Here is a 26660-nt window from a genome sequence, read left to right on the forward strand (position 1 = left end):
ATATATTCCAGACAGGACGGCAGGAATGGAAGCAGGGAGATCTGTCCAGGTTATTAGTTATTTTCCTTCTGATTTACAGAAGTTCATTATATATTCTAGGTACTGCTTATCTTTTGGTGATTATAGGTGGTTGCAAATATCTTCTATTTTGTAGGATGTTTTACTATTTAAATGACTTTTGCTATTCAGTATATACATATTTGTACACGTGTTCTCCCTTGTGCTTTTCTCTCATTAACTTTTTAGTAAACGCCTTCTTTAACTCAAGGCACCCACAGTTGTTGACTGTTCATTCCCTCCCTGCGCCCTGTGCACACCCCTTTGGAACCCTGACATTACGTGTTCGGTGAGTTCCAGGATGAGACCCTGTCCTACGAACGATATCCCAGCGGCGAGGACGTGCGCAGTAAGTGCGTGCGGAGCTCAGTGGGGAGAGCGACCCGGTGGCACCGCACCCGGGACAGCGCTGCAGTGAGCGCGACGGAGGAGGAGGGGCTTGAAGGGCACGGCAGCTGCACCGTGCGCGGGGCTGGGTGAAAGCGCGGAGAGCGCTGCGTATCTGCACGATTCACCTTTGCAGCTGAGATTCCTGCGCCGACAGCTCCACGGCCGCCCTCACTTCACTCACTACCCCGTGGGAGGGACGTCAAGGAATCCGCCAAAGGTCAGGCAGAGTGAAGGTCCCCAGAACGACTCTCTGAGATTTTGGTCGCTCGCAGCGTTTCCCTCAACCTCTGGGCAGCCCGCCGGCGGCGCAGGGGACGGAAACCCCGGCGCGGCGCCCGACACAAAACCCGCTCCCGGAGTGCCCGGATGAGACGCTGGTGGGCTCACTGCGCGTGCGTCAGTTTTCCTTATGGAGTGGGCGGGGCAGAGCCTTTGCCCGGGCCGCGATCCTGAGGGGGAGGAGCCTCGCTGTTTCCAAGGTGACGGGGCGGCGGCCTCGGTGGTGGATTGAGCGGGTCTGAAGGAGCTTCCCAGAGGGCTGCGCGTCCTCCGCTGCCCGGCGCTGTCATGGCGGGCTTGCTGAAGAAGGTGAGGCGGGTGGAGGTCACTGATGGAATTTCAAAGACGGGGGGTAGTCAGCCCGACAGCCCCTCGTCCCTCGGGTGGCGGCGCGGGCGTGGCGGCGCCTTGCGGCCTCGTTCTGCTCTGCCCTCGGGGGCGGAAAACAGCTCCGGACTAGCGGCGTTGAGAGAGCGGTAGCTGGGTGTAGGCCAGTTTCAGCCCGGGGTTGGTGGTTTTGCCTTTTCTTAGCGTGGTGGACGCGCCGAATTTTAAACAGCATGAATTGTGTTTGTTTTTGAACAGACTACTGGCCTCGTGGGGTTGGCTGTGTGTGAGAGTCCGCACGAGGTGGGTCCTTCTTCCGTTCCTTTGTTCCCGAGCCCGCGAGGAGACGAACCCCGGCGGCCTCGCCCGCAGAGAGGTGGAGGGCGCGGGCGCCCCCTGCCCGCAGTCACTGCTCACCCTGAGCTCTGAGACGGGGGCGGCGTCCACTGCGTTGATCCCGTGCCACTTTCCTGTTTTGGTTTGTCTTGTCATCACCTCTTTCTTCAGCCACTTTAATTGTTGAGTGTTTTTTTGTGGCATTTGTTGCTTCACTCGTACTTTTGTTAGTCTGCTTCCAAGTCGATATCGCCATTTTTCTCCTTTTCCCTGCCTCACTTCTGTCTAGGCTTGCCGAAGATTGGGCTCTAGCAGTTACCCCCTTTGTCATCAGTTTTCCCTTCTAGTAGGTCTTTCCCTTCAGTATTCAGACATGATTCCATCGAATCCCCAACCCCCAAATCTGCGATCCTTTTCCTCCCTCCAATTACCACACCATTTTCCTCCTTCCCTTTATAGATAACTCCTTATCTGTACTCATCTCCAGTTTCTTTTTTGATTTATTTAAAACTTTTTTTTTCTTTTTCCAATTACAGTTTACATTCAGTATTATTTTGTCTTCGTTTCAGGTGTACTGCATAGTGGTTAGACAGTCATATACTTTGCAAAGTGTTTCTCCTGATATTTCCAGTACCCACCTGTCACCATACCTGATTATTATAACAGTTGACTATATTCCCTATGCTGTACGTGACATCCCTGTGACTATTTTGTAACATCCATCTGTACTTCTCATTCCCTTCACCTTTTCCATCCAGTCCCCCAAACCCCTCCCCTCTGGCAGCCATCATAAATTTAACCAAGGAGGTAAAAGACCTGAACTTGGAAAATTATAAGACACTGAAGAAGGAAATTGAAGATACAAATAAGTGGAAGCATATACTATATTCATGGATAGGAAGAATTAACATTGTTAAAATGTCCATACTGGCCAATTTCTCTCATTCCCCTTTGAACATACTCCAGTCAGGCTTGGCCAAACTGCACTTTTCAAGGTCACCATGACATCAGTGCTGCTGTCTCCAATGGTCATCTCACATTTCTCATTTTTATTGACCCAGTAGCAGCACTTGACACATGTAGCACAGTCCCGTCAAGCACTTTCTTTACTTCGCTTCAGGACACCTCCGGTTTTTTTTATCCCTGCTCTTTTTGCCTTCTCCCTTTCTGGTTATTCCTCATATTCCCACTTCTAAATTTTGGAGTTCTCAGACTTAGTTTTTGGACCTTTTCTCTACTTATATTTGCTCTCTCTTGGTGTCTGGACATAGTGTAGTTGTTTTAAGTACCACCATATACACTGATAACTCAAATTTTTATATCAAGCACTGACCTCTCCCTTTGTGCGAGTCTTGTATATTTAATTGCTTAGTGGACATCTCCACTGGGATGTCAGGCAGGCAACCCAAACCTAACATGTCTAAAATTGGGTTCCTGATCTCCTTAAAACCTGTTCCTTTCTTAGGCTTACTCATATCAGAGAATGGCCGTTCCGTTCTTCCAATCACTTAGGTCAAAATCTTGATCATCTTTAATTTTTATTTTCTCTCACACCCCATATTTGGTACTTCAGTAAATCTTCTGGGTTTTGCCTTCAAAATATATCCCTATTTTGACTACTCACCACCTCCTCTGCTACTACCCTGTCCTCAGCCACCATCACCACTGCTGAGCATAATTGCATTTGCCTCTCCCTGTTTGTCACTGCTTCAGTTTGGTCATTTTTTAATCAAACTAGAGTCAACCTGCAAGAATGTAAGTTGTCATATCACTCCTTTCCTCAAAAGCCTCCTGTGGCTTTTCATTCTAAATAAGAGTCCTTACTATGGCCTTCTAGATCACTGGTCAACAGACTTTATTCCACTAATTTATCTTGTCTGTATCTATTTAGAATGTAGCTCGGCCGGGCGTGGCTCAGCGGTTGAGCTTCCACCTAGGATCCAGGCATTCGGCGTTGGATTCCCAGTAGGGCACATGCCCAGGTTGTGGGCCCGATGCCCAGGTTGCGGGCCCAATCCCCAGTCGGGGGCGTGCAGGAGGCAGCCGGTCAATGACTCTCATCATTGATGTTTCTCTCTCTCTCTCCCTCTCCTTTCCTCTCTCTGAAATAAATAAAGATATATTTAAAAAAAAAAATTTAGAATGTAGGTTTTCATGAAGGCAGCAATTTTTTATTATTTCATTCACTGCTAGAACTGTGACTAGCACATGGTGCGTGCTCAGTAAATGTTTGTTGAGCGAAAGTCATGACCTTAGACTCATTACTGTCAAAAACTGAACTCATGGTTTTCTGTTTCTAAATCTGTTTCATCCACCATGAACTCTTAATTTTCTTGAGAGTTATCAGTATTCTTACTCCCCACACTGGGAATTTGGACATCATAGTTGATACTCCTCTTACTCTTGCATCTTCATGTTCATTCCAGTGATGAGTTCTGTTTATTTTTTTAACACCTCTCCTGTCTGACCTCTTTCCTTTCCCTACTTCTATTACCAGTTTAGTCCCTTGCTCTTAAGAACTGCAGCAACCTTGTTACTGGCCTTTCTGCCTGTTTCTCCATCTAATCCTTTTAACTCAGTACTGCCAGGTCAATTTTCTAGAAGCACAGATTTAATCATACACTATTCCTAAATCTTTTTATTGCCCACAGAATAAAGCCCCAAAGCATTAACTTGGCATGTCACACCACTTATAATGTAATTCACTTCTTATCCAACCTTATCTTCTAAGTACTTCATATGTGTCCTATATTCTATCCATGTGCTATCTAATAAAAATAATACAAGTCATAAATGGAAGCCATGTTTGTAATTTTCTAGGAGTCACTTTTTTTAATAAGAAAAATGTGAAGTTGCCCTGGTTGGTGTGGCTCAGTTGGTTGGGCATTGTCCTATGCACCAAAGGACCACGGGTTCAATTCCGGTTCAGGGCACATGCCTGGGTTTAAGGTTTGATTCCTGGTTGGGGTGCATGCAGGAAGCAGCTGGTTGATGTTTCCCTCCCTCCCCCCTTCCCCCCTCTTCTCTCTCCCTCTCCCCCTCCCTTTCCCATTTCCTCTCCCTCTAAAAGTCAATAAAAAAGGAAGACATAGGTAAAGTTAATAATGTTTTGTTTTACCTAACATATCCAACATATTACAATATATAATTAATATAAAAATTGATATTTTACAGTCTTTTTTTCATACTAAATATTCAAAATCCAGTATGTATTTACACTTCTAGCACATCTCTGTTCTGACTAGCCACGTTTCAGGTGCTCAGTTACCATATTTGGCAAGTGGCTACTGTATTGTACAACACAGTTCAAGGAAAATAGAACTTCATACTGATTACTTTATGTTCCCTGTATTTTCTACCATTCAATCCTATATATGTATTCTGTGTGTAAAATTACCTTTTCCAAAATGTTTAATTCTCCAAGTCCTACCACCCTTCCAGGTCTATTGCCAATGCTGCCTTTTCTGTAAACTCCTTCTCTGATACCTGCTGAAGTGACTATAATGATGCTAACATTTATTGAAACCTAATATGTTGTTCCAGATACTGTTATAAGTTATACAACACCCTATGAAGCAGCTAATAATATCCCCATTTTAAAACACAGGTCTCTTTAAAGGCCTTTCTATTGTCATACCCTTTGCTAAAATTAAGAAGAAATGTGGCTGAGAAAACCCCACACAATTCAGACTATATCTATATCTATCTATCATCTATCTATCTATCTATCTATCTATCTATCTATCTATCTATCATCTATATTTTTCATGACAAACTCCATATTAGTATAGTAAAATACCCTCTATTATGGAATATTGTATCCAAATATATAAATAATGTCTAAATATGCAGACTACTTTTTAAGTAAAATGATTCTTAGATGTCCTCAAGTTTTGTTTGTTTATTCGTGCATGTGTGTGTGTGTGTGTATGTATGTATGTATGTGTATGCCTATTTATTTTATACAATTAAAGCAAATTTCAAATCAAATGTAAAGAAGTAATAAGGAAAAGTTTATTTTTCCTAAATTGTAAAAGAGATAGGGCATGGACATGAAGAAATTACAGCTAGAATTAAATGCTTTTTAAAAACAGTTGTGAGTCTTTTTTTTAAAGCCTGTAAGACTTTAAAGTATTTCATTTAATCTTTGGTGGTATTTGAAAATGGCAATTTGTATGATTTGTCTTTTCAGAGGCTGAGAATATTATATACAAAAATTCTTGATGTTCTTGAGCAAATCCCTAAAAATGCAGCATATAGAAAATATACAGAACAGATTACAAATGAAAAGCTGGATATGGTTAAAGCGGTAAGTAGCTGACTTAATTTCCTGGGATTTATGGTATCCAATGCAACATTTAACAAAAAAATTTCAGTTGCTCATTTTTTGCATATTCTATACACTTTCCTCTTCCTATTCTTTTTCCTTTCATACTTTTCTTCCATCCTTTCTCCATTTCATTCATCAAACACCTGTTTACTGAGTGCTTCCTATATGCAAGGCCCTATTAAATATTGGAGTAAAGGAATAAGATCAAGTCCATTCCTTAAGTTAACATTGTCGCTGTTTCTTTTACCTCTCTTTCCTGTCCAGTCCTTTATTAATCTTTTATTTTTTATCTATAGATACATCAATCTTCATCCCTTTTTTCTAGTTTCAGAATAGAAAATGAAAACAAAACAAAAAAGGGTGTTGTGTTTAAAGAAAACTGTCAGAAGTAAGTTTTAAAAAGTGCTTTATTGCAAAAAGAAGCGGACAAATTAGTCACTTAACTACAAAATTTTATTGAGCATTGTTAAGGACTGACTGTTTGTGTCCCCAGAATTTATATGTTGAAGCCCTGTGAGGTTCCTGTGGCTGGAACCTCTATGGAAGTAATAAGGTTAATGAGGTGATACAAGTGGTACCTGATCCAGGAGAATTAGTGTCCTTACAAGAAGAGACACCAGAGAGCTCATGCTCTCTATGCCATGTGAGGACGCCTTGAGAAGGTGGCTGTCTGCAAGCTAGAAGGATAGCTTTCACAAGAAACCTACCCTGCTGGACCTTGATCTTGGACTTTCAGTCTCCAGAACTGTGAGAAAATAAATTTCTGTTGCTTAGGCCACCCAATCCATGGTATTCTGTTAGGGAGCCCAAGCAGACTAATATAAGCATGTTTCAGCTTCTAAATCAAAGGCTCTAGGCTGTGGGTTTCTGTTGATTCTTTTATACCAAACTTTATTGTCCTATTGTCAAATTTCCGCAGTAGCACTTACTTCATGGACTTTTGTAATTATACAAAATCGAGTTCATAAACTCCAAAAGTATTGACATTTGTGCAATAAGTATTCTAATGTAAAGGATTTTTATTTTTTCCTTAGGTGTACAACAAAACAATGCACTTTGACTTGGAATTTTTACTCTTAGATTGGCAATTCTGGAATTAATTTACAGATTAAAGTCTGTAAAGGGGCAGTTAACATTTCTTTTGATTTTTCTTAAGGAAAATGGGCTTATGTATTTTTTTCCCATTATAGAGTAAGACATTTCCTTTTTTTTTTCATAAGGTGAATGTCTTCCACTTTATTCTAACTCTGCTTTCCTTCTCAGATAGCCTCAAAATGTGTTTAGCTGTTCCTATCTTAAAGAAAAAGAAAACTATGTTTATATTTTCCTTTACTTTGCCCTTATTTTTCTCTTTTCTCTCATAGCCACTGTCAACTGAAGAATAGGTCGTTCTCATTACTTTCATTTATTCTAAAATCCTTTTCCCTGACCTGTGCTATTTCAATTGCCTTTTAACTGATTGGTCTGTGTGTAGTTCAATTCTACATCATTTTATATCCATATATATCCCACATTGCCAGTAGAGTGATTTTTTAAAATATGTAAATCATGATGTCTTTCTCCTTAAAAACTTTACCATGGTTTCCTGTCCAGTGATTCTCAAAGACTGAGTTTATCGATTTATGTTGAGCTGGCTGTGTGAAAACTCACCTTACTATCTTATCTGCATGATTTTGATGTACAGCCCGGCTTGGGAACCACTAGCTTATATGATTAAGTCCTTAGCATAGATGGAAGGGCCCAAGGTTTGGCTGTAGGTTGTCTTCCCAAACTTATCATTTCCTATTTTGTACCTTATGCTCAGCAATACCAAACTGCTGACAGTTATGTGAATTCCATGCAATTTTATTTTTGTATTTTTCCCTCCTCTTCCTGGAATGCTCTTACTTTCCTTGTTTGTCTGGCAGTTCTTACTCAGTCCTCAAGATCCATTAACGTTCTCTGTGAAACCTTTTCTTACATCCCTAAGTAGAGATTGATAGCTTCCTTGCTTCCATTGTACCTATCACACCATATTTTATTTATGTCTCGTCTACCAGTCCATACCCTCAGAAATGTTTTGTATCCAAGAGGCTAAATACAAATAGTTTTTAATAGCCTCTTACATTACATAATAGTTATATTGCTGATTTTTGTTTTTGGTTAAATTATCACAGATTTTTAACCCCCCTTAGAACCACACAGAGTCTCAGTGAATATTGTTGTGATTGTAAAGTACCTATTTACTAAGCCTAAAATGGAAATAAAAGTAAATATTTTTAGATTATACTAGGGAGATAGTAATAGCATATTACTAAAGCACTCGTTTGTAGTCTATTCGAAGTTTTCATCTCAGTTCTAATACTTATTTGCTGAATGACTGTTGGCACCTTGTCCATTTTCTCTGTCTTAATTTCCTCACCTATAACTTGGGTGTACTGATACCTACCTTGAACACTTATTGTTAGGACCGAATGAGGTAATTTATGTAAAGTGCTTAACACAGTTGCAGGCATATAAGTGAGCATGCAGTATATAGTACCTTATTTAGCTTAGTGGCATTATGTCATTTGTAAATAAAAGTCACATTATTGACTTACCTTCAGTAAGACAAATTTTGAATTGTTTTTCTAATACAGGCTTTTCTTGAATTGAAAATATTATTGAATATATCCCTTGTCCTCTTAACCTTCACACTTCTGGGTCTCATGACCAGCTTCCCTGTTTTGTTTTTGATTTTTGGCATCATGGCTCAGTTAATTCTGAATTTAACAATCTTTCTGAAACATGTTCATCTGCTTTTCCCCCCCTTCTTTTCCAATGACTTTTTATTCAAGAAACACTGCCTGTTATATGCCAGGTATGGTTCTAGGTATGAAAGCTAGTGCTTACATAGCAATGAGCCAAACAGATAAAAATCCTTGCTGCCTTCTCAATGTTGGGAGGCAAAATAAATAAATAAATTAATTAATTAAGTGAATAAAGCAGTACATTAGGTAGTATGTTAGACAATAGTAAGTGTAGTGAAGGAAAATTAAAAAAGGAAGAATGATGTGTTACCAGGGTAATGAGGGATATTATAATATGTATTAGTTTCATGTGGTTGCTGTAACAAATAACTATAAACAATAGAAATTTATTCTCTTACATTTCTGAAAGCCAGAAGTCTAAAATCAGTATCAGAGGTCCAAATCAAGGTGTTGGCAGGATTATGCTCCTTTTGGAGGCTCTAGGGTAGAACTTGTTTCTTGCCTTTTCCAATTCCGGTGGCTTTTGGCATTCCTTGGCTTGTGGCTGCATCACTCCAAACTCTGCCTCTGTGGTCACATTACTTTCTCCTCATTTATGTGTAATTTCCCTCTGCTGCTTTCCTATGACACTTGTAATTGTATTTAGGGCCCACTCAGATAATCTAGCATAATCTCTCCATCTCAAGATTCTTGACTTAATCACACCTGCAAAGTCTTTGCCATGTAGGGTAACATTATAGGTTCCATGGATTAGTTCAGGTACATCTTGTGGGGCATTATTCATTTTACTACAATGCAAGTAGTCTTCCCTAAGGAGATAATATACAAGGGAAGACTTGGATAGAAGTGAAGGAACAAGTCATGCAGATATCCTGGATGAGACAGCATATGCCCTGAGGCAGGAACATGCCAATTCCTATAGAGAATATCTTTGTTTTTTTCTCCTCTTTTTATTCCATTTATGGGCACCCCCCCCCCATCTTATTTATGTTTATTTACATATGTGTGTATAGGACATGGTTTTTGGCTCTCAAAAAGCTCAGTCTATCAGAAAATAAGTAAATATATGTCATTGAATGTTCTAGGTACTGTACTAGCATTTCCTTTTTTTAAAAACGACCTTTCAGTGAAGGATTAATATGCACAAAGAAATGTGCAGAAATCATAAGTCTAGAGCTTGATGAATTTTCACAAAGTAATCACACCCATGTTAACACCAACTCAAAAGAGAGGACATTTACAGAACACCAAAATCCTTTCTTGTGCCCCTCTTAAGTTACTACCCTCCTAAAGATAACTACTCTTCTCACCTCTGACACTACATTTTTGTTTTGCTTTGGTTTTGAATGGAACCATCAGTATGTATTCTTTTGTGTCTGGTTTCTTTTGCTTTATATTGCATTTGAGAGAATCATCTATGTTATTGTTTATAATTATAGTTCATTCTCATGGCTGTACAGTATTTTATTATATTCAAATACTGTAGTTTATGCATTCATTCTATTATATGTGGTCATTTGGATTGTTTGTAATTTGAGGCTGTGATTTGTGCTTCTTTGAACATTCTTGAACATGTCATTTGGTTAACATATTATGCATTTCTGTTTAGTTTACACCTAGGAGTGGAATTCTGGGTTATAGATTATTATTTTTAATGCTAATGGTGTCAGAGGAAATACAGAAAATACTAAGAAAATAAAGTGTTATTTAAAAATCTATATTTTGAAAGACTGTATTAGGCATCATTTTTTTTAACTCTTTTTTTTTTTTTTTTTAAATATATCTTTATTGATTTCAGAGAGAGGAAAGGAGAGAGAGAGAGAGAGACAGAGAGAGAGAGAGAGACAGAGAGACAGAGAGACATCAATGATGAGAGAGTCATTGATTGAGCCCACAACCCAAGCATGTGCCCTGACTGGGAATCGAACCCTGATCACCTGGATCCTAGGTTGACGCTCAACCGCTGAGCCACGCCCGGCTGGGCATTTTTTCACTCTTGATAAGCATGTCAATACATCTTTAATACTTTTTAATATTAAGGTAGAAAAGCAATAAAATAGATGAAATGGATTTCCACCAAATATTTGATAAAAATTAATAAGGGTATGATGAGAGAAAAATTAGTGACATTTGTTATAGCAAGTATATTTTTTTTGTATATGAGTTTTTAAAATATAGGATATTGAAACATTCAGATACTGTGTTCGTTTGTTTAAATATTTTTCTGCTTTTTTCCTTAAATTATAGGAACCAGATGTTAAAAAATTAGAAGACCAGCTTCAGGGTGGCCAAATAGAAGAGGTGATTCTTCAGGTAAAGAAAAAGTTGAATATTTAGATGTTTGGCTTCAAAAGTTCAGAGACATAATGTATTGAGGCACAAAACTTACATTCCAGAAAGAAAGGAAATTTAAGTTTCTTGTATCAACTCATCAAATATAAGACTAATATCAAGTAGAAAATACTTCTAATGTGTATATCAGTTAAATTCATTGATTATAACTTAAATTTATGAGGCTTCTGTTAGAAGTTTGGAGTTTGATATTCTTTGAATATAATGGGCATGTTCTTGTTATCCTTACCTTAGTTCACGTTAGTGACACAGTATTACTGTTATTTGAATAATTTTATCTTTTATATACAAATACTTTTAAGGTTTAATGGCTTGGTAAGAATGCTACAATTTTTAAATAAATCAGGTGAAATGATGCCCCTTTTTTTTAAGTTGTGTATTTTTTCCCTCAGTTACTAGTAAGATTAAATGTTAAAGATATGTTCTTATATTTTGTGTTTTATAAATTATTAGTATTTTTAAATTTTTTTAATTGACTTTTTAGAGAGAGAGAGAGAGAGAGAGACATTGATTTGTTGTTCCACTTATTTATGCATTCATTGGTTGATTTTTGTATGTGCCCTGACCAGGGATCAAATCCACAACCCTGGCTCATTGGGATGATGCTCCAACCAACTGAGCCATCCTGCAATTACTAATATTTTTATTCTACAATTTGTTTTTGGTGTTTATCTTATATTTTTCCTTGAGAGTTTTTTTTGTTTGTTTTTCTTTTTTGTTGTTTTTGTTAATCCTCAAACGATATTTTCTCCATTGATTTTTTTTTTTTTTTTTTAAGAGAGAGTGGAAGGGAGGGAGAGAGAGAGAGAAATTTTTTTTTTTTTTTTAAATATATCTTTATTGATTTCAGAGAGGAAGGGAGAGGGAGAGACAGATAGAAACATCAATGATGAGAGTCATTGATTGAGCCCGCAACCCGGGCATGTGCCCTGACCGGGAATCAAACCCCGATCGCCTAGATCCTAGGTCAATGCTCAACCGCTGAGCCCCGCCCCGCCGGGCGAGAGAGAAATATTGATGTGAGAGAACCTCCTGCTCTAGCCCGACAGTGCCAGGGATTGAGCCTGTAACTGAGGCATGAATCCTTGACCAGAATTGAACCAGCGACCCTTCAGTCTGAGGGCTGACGCTCTTAACCACTAAACCAAACTGGCTAGGGCTCTTTGAGTGTTTTTTAAAATAAAAGAGATACCTTAATCTTTTGCCATATTGCCTAAACATTTTTTTAGTCTATTCTTTGTCTTTTGACTTCAATTGAATATTATCTCCCATATGTAGAGGTTTTTAAAATTTTTATTTGGACAAATAATTCTCCCTCTGTGTACCCCTGTGTCTTCCTCTTAAGTGAGTCTGAGAGAAGTATTCAGTTCAGTTTCATTTAATTTTTCCTTTTTTTTGTACTTTTCAAAAATGTAATCATTTTTTAAGTTTTCTTGCTTTTTATCAAAGGACAGATAAAAAGAAATATTGACAATTATTGTAGATCAGGGAGATATTCACAAATGATATTCAAAAGCATTGTTAGATGGCTCTGTTAAGAGGAATAGGGCATTCAGACAGCTTTTGATGAATGTAGATAGTTTCATTTATTCAGAGACCTTTTTTTCCTGGCTTACTCTATTCATTTGCCATATGTTACTAGATGTAGAGTATGGGAACTTACTGGAAACTTATTATTGTCCTCTTCCTAATCCTCTTTCTTTTCTATCTGATTTCACTTTGATCATGACTTTAGTTGATAAATTTATTAAGCAGTTGTAGTCTCAGGATACATTAAGTATTTTTAAGTCAGCTATGCAGTTCTGTACATTTTCAGGAGCAATATGAGGTTAATAATGTTTTATATAATCCAATATATCTAAAGTATTATCGAAACATCAGTATAAAAAATTGAGATACTTTATTCTTTTTTATACTAAATCTTTAGAATTTGATGTGTATTTTATACTTGTAGCACATCTGAATTTGAACTAGCTACTTTTTAAGAGCTCACTCTGCAGTCACATGTAGATAGTGGCTACCATATTGAACAGCCCATTTTTAGAGCCATCGTAAGAGAGGAATGAGGAAAGGATAGTGTGTTAGAAGCTAGAGACCAGGGAGGGAGTGGGCTACAAGGGCTGCATGCAAGTGGGTCTAGCTCCCTGAAATAGGGCTGGCTTCAATGATGTTTAGGGTTAGACCGCCTCCCCACACTACAGTGCTTTGGGGGCATAAAGAAAAGCATGAATGTTCAAGAGACCCAGATCAAAAGGCAGGGAAATGGCCACTCTTAGGGATATTTTTAATCAGTATTTATACTGTTTTCTCATTTCAGTCTTCGTAAATACCTCTACGTCCAGATTTCCTTTAATCTACTCTTTGACTCATTGTTTATATACATTTTAGACTGTTGGCTGCTAAACATAGATTGGCTGTTTTGAACCACTGGCATAAATGAGAGGTTACCTTTTAATTTTAGAATTATAGCCTTTGACAGAATGAATCTAAGCACTTATTCTGTGTTTGAATTCCTTCTCTGACTTCCTGACAAGTGTTTAAAAAAGAATTCTTCTAAGTTGGTCAGAGTTGTCATAAAAAAAAAAAAAAAAAGTGCAAAAAAAAAAAATTAAGTAATAAGATACCTAAAATATATTTGTTAAATGTGTTATAAATTGTGCTTGAAAGAAAAAAGTAAATGTAACATAATCTAATTAAGGAAACTAATTCAATCAGTAAATTTTTTTGTGTACCCACTCTATTCTACATTCCATAGATCACTGTTTTACAAACTGGTCTCAAGTGATTATGGGTCATGAAATCAGATAGGTAGGTTGTGACTAGCACTTCATAAATACAGTAGAACATAGAGTGTATCACAGCTAGTAAAGGTAATATTTTTTTGTTTGAGTTATATGTGTGTATTGTAGATCCCTTAGTAAAATGTTTTTTTTGTTTTGTTTTTACTGTGGCCACGGTAAAATAAAATTTGAAAACCATTGACATTGATGAGGAGACATACTTTTGATCCTCAAAGAATTGTAGCCTAATGGTGAAATAGACAATTAAGATTGAAAACTCACCAATTAAACTTTTGAATAATCTAATAGCAAATTTTAACCGAATAGAAGAAATCAAAGTCTATCCTTTCTTACTCATGCATAACTGTGACAATTAAGATAATTTAATTAATAATATTCAACATTTGATGGTAGAACAGCTTATTAGGTATTTATATGAAAATAGTAGCTATAATAGTTATATTTTAGTTATTAGCTGTGATAAATATCTATTAAACAGTATAATCAAATGATTTTTTAAAAAATTTTATTAACAGGCTGAAAATGAACTAAGTCTGGCGAGAAAAATGATACAGTGGAAGCCATGGGAGCCTTTAGTGGAAGAGCCTCCTGCCAACCAATGGAAATGGCCAATATAATCATCAGATGTGTTGAAGGGAAACTGATGTAATTAAATGTTCTCTTATATCAAAAATGTTTCCATATTATTACATCTTATATTCCAGAAAACTGATGACGCAGATCATATTTAGGAGACTTGTTAAAACTGGTAATTACGGTAATAGGGACTTGTGAATTTGTTTTTATTGAAGTATTCATTCAAATTATTTCAAAGATGAGATTTTCTAATATAGAGGTTCTAGGAAGATTTGAAAGTTAATTGGAAAAGTTCCTATATGTTTCAATGCACAGGCCATATATTTGATAGGTGAAATATTTTTAGTAGTATCTTCAACACATTTAATTTTTTATTCTGAAGAAACTGGAAAGGAACTTATTGCTTAAACAATTGTATAGGTCACTGAAGTGAAATAAAAACCATTAAGTTAGAATTCACTGTACAGTTGAGGGAATTGATTTTGTATTTGAAAGAAAGATTTCTTACTTACTGTGGTAGTTGGAAAACTTTTTTGGGTCTCATTTAAGGAAGTTAGGTTTCTGGTCCTTAATCAAACTACATTGGGATAGAGAATTTCTGTAAAAGAAGAGATTAAGAGTTTCTAAAGTTTATCTGGCATATGGATAGGCTTATATTCAAAACATCTTAGTTGTACGGTTATAACTGCCAAGTGGAATCACTAAGTAGTTTTTACTAGGTTTCCAATATGAGTGTATCTGGGTCTCAAACAGAAGATAAGGCTGTTCAAGGAAAGAAGCAATTGACAAGTTTAAGGTTAAACAAAAATAAAATTACTTTTCAGGCGTTCCTCACCTTTTCTTTTTAGCCCCATATCATTTCTAAAAACTTAGTTAAATTTGGTATTTCTTAACCTTCAAAGATAGTACTTTTGGGTGTTTGTGTACGTGCATGTGCATTTTGCTATGCTAAGTGGAGGCAACTTGACCTTTCAGAGTGGCCTATTTCCTTCTCTGTAAAAGAAGTAGAATTTGTGATTTATAATTTCCGTTTCACTTCCAAACATTTGCTTTAATATATGATACATTATATTTGTTGAGATCAAAATATATGATTGATCCTAAGGCATGCTTGCATAGATACTTTCAGGATAATTTTTAACCAACCAAAAAACCAGAAAGGTGGCTTGATATGCCTTTGTCATATTTTCAGCCCCGCTTCTCCCATGATTCTTGGACATCTTATATATTTCACCAACAGAGCCAATAAAAGGGGACCTTATTGATGTTTGCATTAGAACTGTTGGTAGTAGTATAGTAGTAGTCATAGTAATAATATAACAACAATAGCTAATATTTATTAAGGTTTGCCAGGCACTAAGTACTTGACTTATTAAATCTGCACTACAACTAAGAGTGAGATCCTGAAAATGATCTCCATTTTACAGATAAGGAAACCAGAATCTAATGTGAGTAGTGCTCCCCTGCAATTGCGCAATATGGGGATCCTGGAGAATTTGAGGCAAAGTGATGGAGTAATAACATATCCAAGGTCACATAAGTAGTAAGATAGGGAGCTACATTTTGAACCTAGACAGTCTTGCTCCAGAACTCATGCTTGTAATCATTTTATTATTCCTTATGAATACTTGAGATGTTACTCCTGTCTGTACTATACGGGCTATACCAAAAGAACCTAGATCCTGCTTTCTTGAGTTTTTCTGTCAGAGTACATATAAAGAATTAAATATGAATAGAAGTAGTAAGCTGGATATTGCTTTGTGCAAAAACCTTCACATGGATCACATGCATCATGGTAATTGGTAGGTAGCTAAAAGGCATCACAGTGTGGTCCATCATTCTTTTACCATAACTGCCATTCTAACTGCCCATACCACCTTACACTCGATTGTTTTTACTCTTTCAAATGTTTTCCAATTGCTTCCTATAAACTTCCAGATTAAGTTTTTCTGACCAATTGCAGATGGTTCTTCTACTTAAAAATATTCAGTGTTGCTGAGTGGTGTGTAGACTAATTTGAGTAATTTTCAGAATGGCACATTTCAAATCTCCTTAGGTTCCTCATATGTCTTATTCAATGACCATACTCCAGATACTTTCAATTTGAGCTTTGTAAATGAAAATGGCAGCAAAATCACCCCCTTTCTACTATCTGTGGACTAGATGCAGAATATTCAAATTTGTGGACATGCTTTCCTTTGGGGTGAAAATGACTTTTATCTTTATAACTGTATGATTTTTCATTGAACCTGTAATGATTTTGAGAGTGAAAGGAAGTTATTAATTTTACAAGGATAACAGGTGTAAGTCATGACTGCCCTGGGCTAACAGGATATGTGGCCCCAACTCTGAGTAAGGATCAACTGTGAGGGTCACTGTCTCTTCTATACCAGGAGAAGTTGGCGTAGTCTGTCATCCGAATAGAAGGAATATGATGCCATTAGTGGCAACCATCCTATGTGGTCAGTCTTCACTCCATTATTCCCCTCCCCCACCTTTCCCTCAGAATTTGGGGATGGAAGGAGATTATTTTGATTGTGGCATTTCCTTTACTAATCCTAAAGTGCAGTAAGAGAGGAGAAGGTAATTGAGGTTTTTGTTGTTATAATGCAAAGCAGGTTTATTTGCATGGACAACAAGGATTAGGATACTAGATAAAAAGGAAAGAAAGCAGCCTGTCAAATGGAGAACAAGATTCTTAAGAAGCTGACTTTGGGACTTACTACAGTGGGAAGAATTCCTGAATTGCCTTTATGATTTCACTTACTTGTGAAATCTAATAAAATAGAAACATACAGAAAACAGACTAACACCTGTCGGGGGGAAGGGGACTTGGGGGGGCTGGGTGAAAAAGTTGAAGGGATTAAGCAAAAAAACCCCTTATAGACACAGACAGCAGCTTGATGATTATAAGGGAAAGGGGGTTGAGGGGAGTTAGAAGTAGGGAAAGGAGGGATAAGTGGGGACAGAAAGGGATTTGACTTTGGATGGCAAACACATAGAACAGTATACAGATGATGTATTATGGAATTGTACACTTGAAACCTATATAATTTTATTAACCAATGTTACCCCAATAAATTAAAAAAGGAAGTCTCTTCACCTGATGTTCAGCAGGCTTTTCAGACAGGACTTTCCACTGGGCCAGTTCTAATTCCTTCTGACAGCCAAGATGGTATTCTAGATAGTCTGTATTCTTCTGTTTACCCAAGAACTCTCCCAAGAAATCTAAGAGTTCAGTTTCACTATTCTCAGAAGCCAAGAATTCAGATCTTACAAGGAAGGCATTGTTTATTTAACATGTTATCCAACTATAGAGCACTTTTGATCTACAGCATTTCCCCAGTTCTCTATATCAGGCCTCATGTTTTCTTTTTCAAAGAGAGAAAATCAACAATGTTCTGTATAAGAACATTCTCACATCTAGGCTAATATCAGCTTTTTCTTTTTCTTCCCAGCCTCTATAGTTATATAAAGAAACAGAAGCTAAATAAACTTCGTATGCAAGGGTATTCTGGGGTCTAGGGTAAAGTACCAAGTCACTGAACATACCATGAATATTTGCATCTTAGCAGAATTTCCTTTGAAACTCCGTACTCAATGGGATTGCAGCCAATGCTACAATATTAGTAATACTCTTTCAGAAAAAAAGTAAATGAGAAGATAGGAGTTTGGTTTAGAGGAGTATGAATTAGGTTTATTTTAAATAGAATTCTCAAGAATCAGTGGGAATGTGATATGAGATTTGAATTATTGATGGGAACTAGAGAAATTTATTCAAACATCTTTATGTAGAGTTAATAAGCCAAAATTTTAGTTAGTGAAAGAAAGTGAGAAAAGTAGTTAATTAGCATAGGCTATCCCTAAATCCAAAAGTCTTCACACAACCAAAGTTTGTTTCTTATTCATACTACATGTCTAGCGAGGGTTGGCAGTGCTCAAAAAAGTCACAGAAGGGATCTGAGCTGAGGATGGTGCCATTTCAAGACATGCTTCCATAAACAGACGAGAGGGAACATGGCACATCACACATAGAATCAAAGAGGAAATAAAAGTTAAAGAAACTTGTGAATGTGCTGTAGAACTCATAAAGTTATCTTGCCACGCATTGCTAATAATGTTCAAAGAGATCTTTAGGCCCAGCCGGCATGGCTCAGCAGTTGAGCATAGACCTATGATCCAGAGATCTTGGTTCGATTCCTGGTCAGGGCACATGACCGGGTTTCAGGCTCATTCCCAGTGGGGGTCCTGCAAGAGGCAGCTGATTAATAACTCTCATTGATGTTTCTATCTCTCTCCTCCCACTCTCTGAAGTCAATGAAGACATATATATGTGTATATATATATCTATATGTGTCTATATATTTTTTAAAAGATATTTTTAGGTCTATATTAGCTAATTTTTTGCAGTGTGCTAAATATAATTTATGGTGGATTGTCTTTCTGTGACTATAAATGAAAGCATTTCAGAGATTCTTTTTTTGGTATTTCTCATAGTCACAAATATGGGTGTGTGTTTTTCAGGTGAACCTTTAGGCATTTCTAATGGTACACATTACTATTTTATGATACAATATTTCACTTTACTCTCTTTTTTTCTGTAATAAGAGGGCTGATTCTTTTTCTCAGGGTAAAACAGTTCCAAAACTCCCTATCTAAATTCCAAACTCCAAAAATGTTTGAAAACAAATTTTTTTCACAACTCATTAGAAGCAGAATCTGACCAGAATTGACATAAGGCTATTTGTAGTCTTTATCCCACTTTAATGTGAATATGAATGTATTTTACCACAGAAGTATTAATGTATTTGATTCTGCTTTTATGATTCTATTTCTCCAGACCCACTGAATGTGTCACAAAATATATAGCATATGCCCATATTAGCTTTCAAAAATGAGGAAAATCCTGAATTTCAAACACATCTGTCCCTTATGGGTGGGTATAGACGGGACTATGGAAATACTATCTGTATTTCTAATCTCTTAACTAGTTCACAGAGGTATTAAGATTCAAAGTTAATCCATATAGATGATTTCCAAAGGAAAATTTTAAGTCCTGGGTTTTCTAAGTTATTATAATGTTTTTTTCTAATTCGTTCATTTATATCAAGTTACATTTTAGTCAGAAATAATAATGGAAAATACTTTGAAATGCTTGATTTCATAAAGCCATTAGGTGGCATCTTTGTAAGAATAAAGCACAGGGGCTGGGAGGAGGGATGTAAAGGTGTTGGGGGGGGAGGGAATTGGGGGACATCTAATTCCGTCAACAACAAAGTAAAATAAAAATGAATAAATAAAAGCCAAACAATAAAACAATGTTTATTGTATAATAAGTGCTTTGATAAATGAAGGTAAGTGTTTCATCAGAAATAAAGATAAGTTATTTTGGACAATAAATCCCAAGAAAATGTACAGGTTTATTGTGGAAAGTAAATAGAAAATGATGTAAAATGACTTTTACACTTTCAGAATTGACTCTTTTCCCATTGTTTGTTTTCAGCTTGCATTTACATTTATTTTATACAACCAAATAACTACTGTGTATGTGTATGTGTGTGTGATTTTGATGTGCTAATAACCTTTCCAACCTGCATAGAATGGAGTACCTGGGAAGCCTACCAATTACTAGTAAACTTAGGATATACTTTGATTTTGGAGATGGGAGTGGGGGAGTATTTGGAAGTACTTGTCTGCACACCTTCAGTCACACCTGGTTTACCCATAAAAGACTAACCCTAGTGGTTATCTGAATGCTCTTCCCCCCTTTTCTCTGCTCTTCATGAATATGTGGATTCATGCAGTGGTTTAAATGCATTTGCTTTTATTTAAAACCATTATTAAATGCATTTGCTTTTATTTAAAACCATTATTAAAACCATTTTATCTGAGAATATAATATGTATTTTGTATTGTACTAGTAATAGATATATATTTTAAAATAGGATGAAGACTGAAAAATGACATTGAATAGTAAGAAGTTATTGGGAGATGAGAGTACAGTTTTAGTAGAATGATGTAAAGGAATGAAAACATTGAATATTATGAAGGAGGAATGAATAGTATATATAACAAAATTTTTAATTTTATTAATCTTATATCCTTTTAAAATAGGAAAGGATGTTAAACGTGATAGCATAGATTAGTGGTTTAAAATAGAGGTTCTGGAATCATACTGCTGGGTTTAATCCTGGCTCCCACTCTAAACTTTAGTTTCCTCATTAGTAAAATGGGGCGAATCACAGTTCTTCCTTAGTAAAATCATCGTAAGGGTTAAATTAGAAATATGGACAAAGTGCTTAGTTAGAAATAATAATAAATGTTAGCTATTATTTTAAGGAAGCCGCAATAAGTTTGTTATTAGGAACATACATGATCCTTTCCCCCAGTTCTTTATAAACATCAATTTAAAGAACTTAACGGTGATAGAAAAAACAAAAAACCCCCACCAAAACTCTCTACAATTTAGCGATTAACAAAAGCTTTGCTTCTCCTGACTTAAAATGGGAGTTATTTAATAGCTCCTGACTCCCTTTTCTCTTTGATTGCCCAGAAGCTAAGCCAAGTTCTAAATCTAACAAAAGCAAGCAGGCTCCTACAGTTGTACATCCGAGTTCTCCTTTGTCACGATCTTCATTCTCATTTCATATTTAAATTTTCTATAATCCTGGCTTCTTATATCTATAAGCGTAAATTGCTTTCAGTGTTCGGTTCGGAGGACTCTGCTTCACAAGTGTAAAAGGGATCTGGGAGAGTGGTTAGAGTCCGATTCGCTTTCAGATCTAACCCGCAGGTAACAACTGGCCTTTCCCCTCTCCCCGCCCCGCCCCTAGCCCCGCCCCTAGCCCCGCCCCCTCAGGCTCCGCTCCTCCCCTCCGCTGTTATCCTTCCGAGCGCGAGAACCTTCCCTTCTCGCGAGGCCGGGGAGGTGATGCCAGGGCCGTTGCTAGGATACTCAAGTAACGGAGAATCCGGCGAGTGCGGACGCTTTCAGGAGCCTGAGAAACCGCTTCCCCGAGAGTGGTCGAGTTTCTCAGTCGGGTAGGAGGACGGGTTCTGGCTGCGCTCTCCTGACCCCGCCCTTAGACCCGCCCTGACCCAGGGGTCTGCGGGCGCTGGACTCCGAGGTCTTTGTGCCGGGCGCTGGTGCCGGCTGGGCTCTGGGGACTGACTGGCCGGCCGGCCGGCCGGGAATGCTCCCCGTTTGCTTTAAAAGCCATGGGAATGCTCCCCCTTTGCTTTAAGAGCCATGGGAATGCTCCCCCTTTGCTTTCAAAGCCGCGCAGAGCACCCTTTCCCGGCTCCTCCTCTGGCCCGGCCGCAGTGACCGGGGTTCGCGCCTCACCTCCCAGCCCTAGTGCTTTCAGGGCAGCGGCGTAGGCACACCCGTGTGGCCCGGGTCCGCTTAGAACACGTTTAGCCACCGTGGTGACCTTTTTCAGCCTTCAGTAATAGAGGGCTGTTGCAGATTTAGAAGATGCCATCTTAGGCATTTTAGGGGAAGGATGACCCACCAGATAGGAACAAGAGCTTTACCCCAGACTCTCCAAAAAGGGCCGGTGCAATCTGCAGTCATTTTACTTTTCTTTCCTTTTCATCAATGTCAGCAAATTAATATGATTCTAAACAGTAGATGACATGTCCTTTATCACTGTTTGCTTTCTGGACCGTCTCTTTGTCTTTGTTACTCTGTAATTTAATTACGATGTACATGGCTATGAATTATTTCTATTTATCCTGTTAGGTATATATTTATGCTGTGTTCCTTGGATCTGTGGATCCATATATTTCATAAATTTTCAAAAATTTTCAGCCAGTATTATTTATTTATTTATTTATTTATTTAATCCTCACCTGAGGATGTTTTTTCTATTGCTTTTCAGAGTGTGGAAGGGGGAGAGAGAGAGAGAGAGAGGGAAGGAAGGAGAAGGGAGAAGATGGGCATGAGCGAGACACACCAATTGGCTGCCTCCTGGGGCCTGGGATCAAGCCTGCAACCATAGTATGTGGCCCTTGGCTGAAATCAAACCCGGGACCCTTCAGTTTGCAGTCCAACACTCTAACCACTGAGCAAAACCGGGTAGGGCGCTCAGCCATTATTTTTTAAGATATTTCCTTTTTTCCATCCCTCTATTTTCTTCTGGGACTTCAATTTGATACATGCTAGATCAGGGCCTGGCAAACTTTCTGGAAAGGGCTTCACAAGCCACATGAAGTCTCTTCGAATATTTTTTGTTGTTTTTTATTTTAGCAATACAAACCCATTCTTAGCTTACAACAAGATATATGCTTAGCAGAAAAATATACTAGGCTTTCTTTTTCTCTTTTCCAGGCTCTTAAATTCTCACATTTTTCATATCCTTTTCTCCTTGCACTACTCTGTGTAAAATCTATCTTCCAGTTTTCTAACTATCTCTTTAACTCTAATGCTATAGTCATTGGATTCAACAACTGTATTATATTTTTGTTGTTGAAATTTGTCATCTAGTAGCCAGACAATTTCACTAAGGTTAATTTTTTTCTCCATAAGGATTTGTGCTTAAAGTGGAAGCCCCAATCACAGCTTCCCCATCTCACTACTGTTCCAAATTTTAATCTTCCTTCTGCTGGTTGCCACAGAAATCAGCCTCAAGGTCACTTCCTCTGTCCCTCCTCCCTGATTGCCAGCTTCTGCAGGTAGGCTCACTGCTGACTGGCTCTTCACTGCTCTGAACCAGCTCCTACCTCTGCAGCTTGGCCCTGGGCTGCCCTCTTCTACTCTGACCCAAGCTCTTGAATGCTGTCATACTGTTTTCCAAGACAAAGCTACTGGTTGTAGTATCTCAAGCCCCAGTCAGCTCCAGGAGCAACCCACATTTGTTTGTTGATGTTTGTTTTGAGAGGAGGTAAAGGTCATTGGAGACCTCAGCTACGGCTTGTAAGAGCAAAGCTACTACAAAGAGAGTGTACTATCCAGGATATAGTTGCTGTGTGAGCTGGCAGGTTTCTTGGAGCATCTAATCAATTGTAGTCCTAGAGTATAAATTCTGTGTTAGTTTTGTGTTTAGAAAAAACGTTATTCAAAAAGTCTTTCTTTCACAAACATTGATTATTGAATAAGGAAGAGACAATATATTTTAAAATATTTTTCAATATATTCTTCAAAGAAGATTTATTTTAAATTAATTGTGCTTGGAGGCTCCTTCTTGGTATACATTTTTACTTTCTGTGGTGTTTTTATTAAAAATTCACTGGTGTTTTACCTGATGCAGTTACTAAGATAGTCATTTTAAAAAAGTAATGAGCAACATTATAGTATATTATGAACGTTACTGTGTACCAGCAATGAATTTGATATTTGGCATATAAGTTTTTATGTATAGTAAATGTATTAATTTTCTCAATTCAGGAAAATGTCTGAAGAGAAAGAAGAATCCGATGCTCCGAATATTCCTAATGCAGCAGGAGAAAGTGATGATGTTCATGAGACTATCAATATTCCAGTTATCTCAGAAGAGCTTCCAGAGTCAGATCAAACTGAAGACAATGAATCTGAACTGGAACCATCTGGTGGTGGCCATGAAACACGTGCTAAGGAGCACAGTGACCAGAGCTCTTCAAGCCTGGAATCAAACGAAGAACAGATACTCATGGAAGAGGCTACAACATCCGAACGAGTTTCAGGTTCCCCAAGACGTTATAAGGAGCGCTACCTAAGGGAAATCGATAATGCAACACAGTCAGCCAAACAGCATTCAGATGGTTATTATCTGGCATATCTGGATAGAATGAAGACTGTAAAGGAATCTCTGAAAACAGCAGTGATAGCTTCTTCAGCAACAGGTATTACCTAGGGAAGGGAGGCTATTTCTTATCCTCAGCAGAAGAATGGTTACTTTTTCTTGTTTGTTTTTGCTTAAAGATTGCTTTATATTTGATGTTACTTTCCCTTTTCCTATCCACAAACTTCTCCAGCTTCACCACTTGAATCTTTTAACTGTGTGAAGCTCTTCTCTATTCTGCAGTATCTACTCTCCCTAAATAAATGAACATCTTTAAATTTTAAATGAATATTTATCTGTTTTTCCTAGATCAAGGAGATTTAAAAAATGTTTAGGGATCTTGGAAAATGATAGACAAATTCTTGAGTATAATTGTAGTTTTTCTGCATGCCAGTTTGGAATTCATTGTACATACCTAGCAAGCGGTGGATAGAAACTTGACTCCAGATTTCCTAGTCTCATATCCAGTGCTCACATATCATGTTGCTTTTACATTGTCCAAATTTCTGCATAGTGTTACCTTATATTTAGCTTCAGAAAAATAATTGTTTTTCATAATGGTTTAATTTTAAAGATATAATGTTGGTGGCACGGAGGAGTTATCACTACATTGTTGGTAACAAAGCAGAGGGAGGTTACGCAGAGAACCTTTCTTCTTGCATGGTTTACTGAGTATTGCTTCTCCCCTTTGTTCACATGTTTTGAGAGAGTTTTCATTCAGAGGGTGAGAACCTGAGCCATCACTTAATAACAATAACAGCAGCTTAGTCTGGCCGGTAAAATGGGGCTTTTGAACCCAGTGGAGCAACTGACCCTTGTGAGTGTGTCCCGATAAGCTAAGAGTGAGAAGGAAGAAGGCCGTCAAGCCCATTACACTAACTGACAGTGTTATTCTCCAGTTTCACTACTCAGGGTACATTTTGGGTTCATTTTTTCATATTTCTGTGATTCCCTGTTATTGTAGCTTATAACAAACACATGGTGATTTTTAAAACAGTTGCCTTGGTCGTGAGGCTCACAATTTCCTTAACACACCTCCCTTCCAAAGCTTAGGAAGTCACTGCTAAGAGAATTTTACAATGTATTTATCACCAAACTTTGAATCCATAAGAGAATTAAAACAGCCTTCTGAGAATTGAACATCTGAGGAAGTGTTCTTTATGTTGACAGAGAACCATGAAAAGTTTTAACAAGTTCGAAGAACCTTAGCATCAACAATGCCTAGCTGAATTTTGTCCTGGGATTACTGATGTCTCATTTAGCTTATGAAAACTGTCATATCAGACACTGAGAAATAGACAGGATATTCTTAGCTTACAGTGTGCACTCTATATTCCATCTTATTTTTTCCATCTGCTTCATTACATTTTTAAGTCTGTAGGTGAAAAAGAAAAAAGTTTACCCCATAACAATTTTTAAATATTGTATTTCCTTCCTATAATTTATGAAGAGATAATCATTTTATAATGATGTTTTTTCTTTATTTTCAACATGTCTTGATTTCCTATTTATAAAGTGGGGAGTGAGCCACATAATGTCCAGTTTTGTAAAAAGTGGGTTTGTGTGTAGTTACTTCAGATATTTGCAAAACTGATTTTCTGTTTTGCATTTTGGTCACTATAGACATAAGTAAATTATGGGAAGAAGAGTGGACTTAGTATGAGATACCTTTTGTAGTTGTAAGGTCAAAGAAAAATTTCTTTGAAAGTTTATCAGTTTTTCTTAATTTCATAAATATGCACTGATTTAGTGAGGTGTGATATCAATATGTAATCAATGCATTGGGACACTCTCTAGGCCTCAGGGTCTCTTTCCAATACTACACAAAAATGCTTAATTTTCTGAGACCTTTTTATGTCTATATCAAGTAATATATAGCAGATATTGGGAATTTTTCAAAGCAGTTGAGTTTTATTTTCTATTTCTCATGGTAGTCTGAGCAAGGAGGTAATCCTGAATGTGCACTGATCCTCATGCCAGGGAGTAGAAGAGATATCTGAACTCTGAGCTGGCGGGGAGTAGGTGTTCATCATCGATGCTAATTTTTGGGATTCAGAATTGATTTTCAAAGCTAAAGATTGCAACTGAATGTTCGTCACTTCTCCTCATAGAAAATGAAAAATAAGCTCTTATTATGGAGATGCTGTGGGGAATATGGCAGAAGCAACTGCATTGTATGCGATTAAACATTGTTTCATAATTTTCTATCTGCTTGTGGACTGTAGGTTGCTGACCCTTGCTTTGGACCATGATTCTTTCTTTTCTTTTCTCTTTTAATCTACAGTAAAAGTTGTACTTATTCCTGTGGGCCAGGAAATTATAGTGCCTTTTAATGTTGACCGCGTTTTTAAGTACCTCAGGGATCATTTTGCATACCTATTAGGTGTGCCACCTGACATACTGCAGCTAAGACGTGCAGGTAAGCTTGGAAGCTAATAAAATTTATCAAGACTTCTTTAGTGTTAATAATTTAATTATTTACATGTAAATAATCAAAATCTTTGATTTGTTAGACTAAGTAACTTGATATTTACTGTTTGAACTTTGTATTGTGTTGATGCATTCATTCAACACTTTTATTGAGGACATACTTTGTTCTTAATACTTTGCTAAGAACTGAAGATATAAAGAAACATGAAACAAAATCCCTGTTCTCAAGTTGTTTATGGACTAGTAAGGAAGACGGTGCATGCAATAGTTACCACATAATGTGTAAATGTTT

At 37.4% G+C, this 26660-nt stretch overlaps 2 protein-coding genes across 4 annotated transcripts in view; both read left to right on the forward strand.

Moving 5' to 3' along the window:
* The first annotated feature begins 365 nt into the window (after positions 1 to 365).
* Positions 366 to 15006, forward strand: NDUFA5 (NADH:ubiquinone oxidoreductase subunit A5). Its single transcript, XM_081147342.1, has 5 exons — positions 366 to 1035; positions 1312 to 1356; positions 5582 to 5698; positions 10696 to 10761; positions 14117 to 15006. Exons 1-5 carry the CDS (start codon positions 1015 to 1017, stop codon positions 14216 to 14218), a joined length of 351 nt encoding a protein of 116 aa, XP_081003468.1. The 5' UTR covers positions 366 to 1014; the 3' UTR covers positions 14219 to 15006.
* A 6088-nt stretch (positions 15007 to 21094) lies between these two features.
* IQUB (IQ motif and ubiquitin domain containing) overlaps positions 21095 to 26660 on the forward strand; it is a 59846-nt gene continuing 54280 nt past the window's right edge. Inside the window, exons 1-3 of one of the 3 annotated variants that reach the window (XM_081147343.1) lie at positions 21095 to 21218; positions 23566 to 23999; positions 26223 to 26357. In XM_081147343.1, the coding sequence (XP_081003469.1) occupies positions 21109 to 21218; positions 23566 to 23999; positions 26223 to 26357 (679 nt within the window). In that variant the 5' untranslated portion in view covers positions 21095 to 21108. Of the gene's footprint in view, positions 21219 to 21673; positions 21737 to 22168; positions 22258 to 23565; positions 24000 to 26222; positions 26358 to 26660 lie in introns of those variants that run through there. The other 2 variants (XM_081147345.1, XM_081147344.1) reach the window with 2 other exon arrangements.

The sequence above is a fragment of the Miniopterus schreibersii genome, assembly GCF_964146895.1.
Source record: "Miniopterus schreibersii genome assembly, chromosome: 9".
In the NCBI taxonomy this organism is placed as follows: Eukaryota; Metazoa; Chordata; class Mammalia; order Chiroptera; family Miniopteridae; genus Miniopterus; species Miniopterus schreibersii.

Coding starts and splice junctions, on each gene's coding strand:
- NDUFA5 (XM_081147342.1), top strand. CDS start 1,015: ATGGCGGGCTTGCTGAAGAAG. Junction 1,036..1,311: donor TGGCGGGCTTGCTGAAGAAG/GTGAGGCGGGTG, acceptor GTTTTTGAACAG/ACTACTGGCCTCGTGGGGTT. Junction 5,699..10,695: donor AGCTGGATATGGTTAAAGCG/GTAAGTAGCTGA, acceptor CTTAAATTATAG/GAACCAGATGTTAAAAAATT.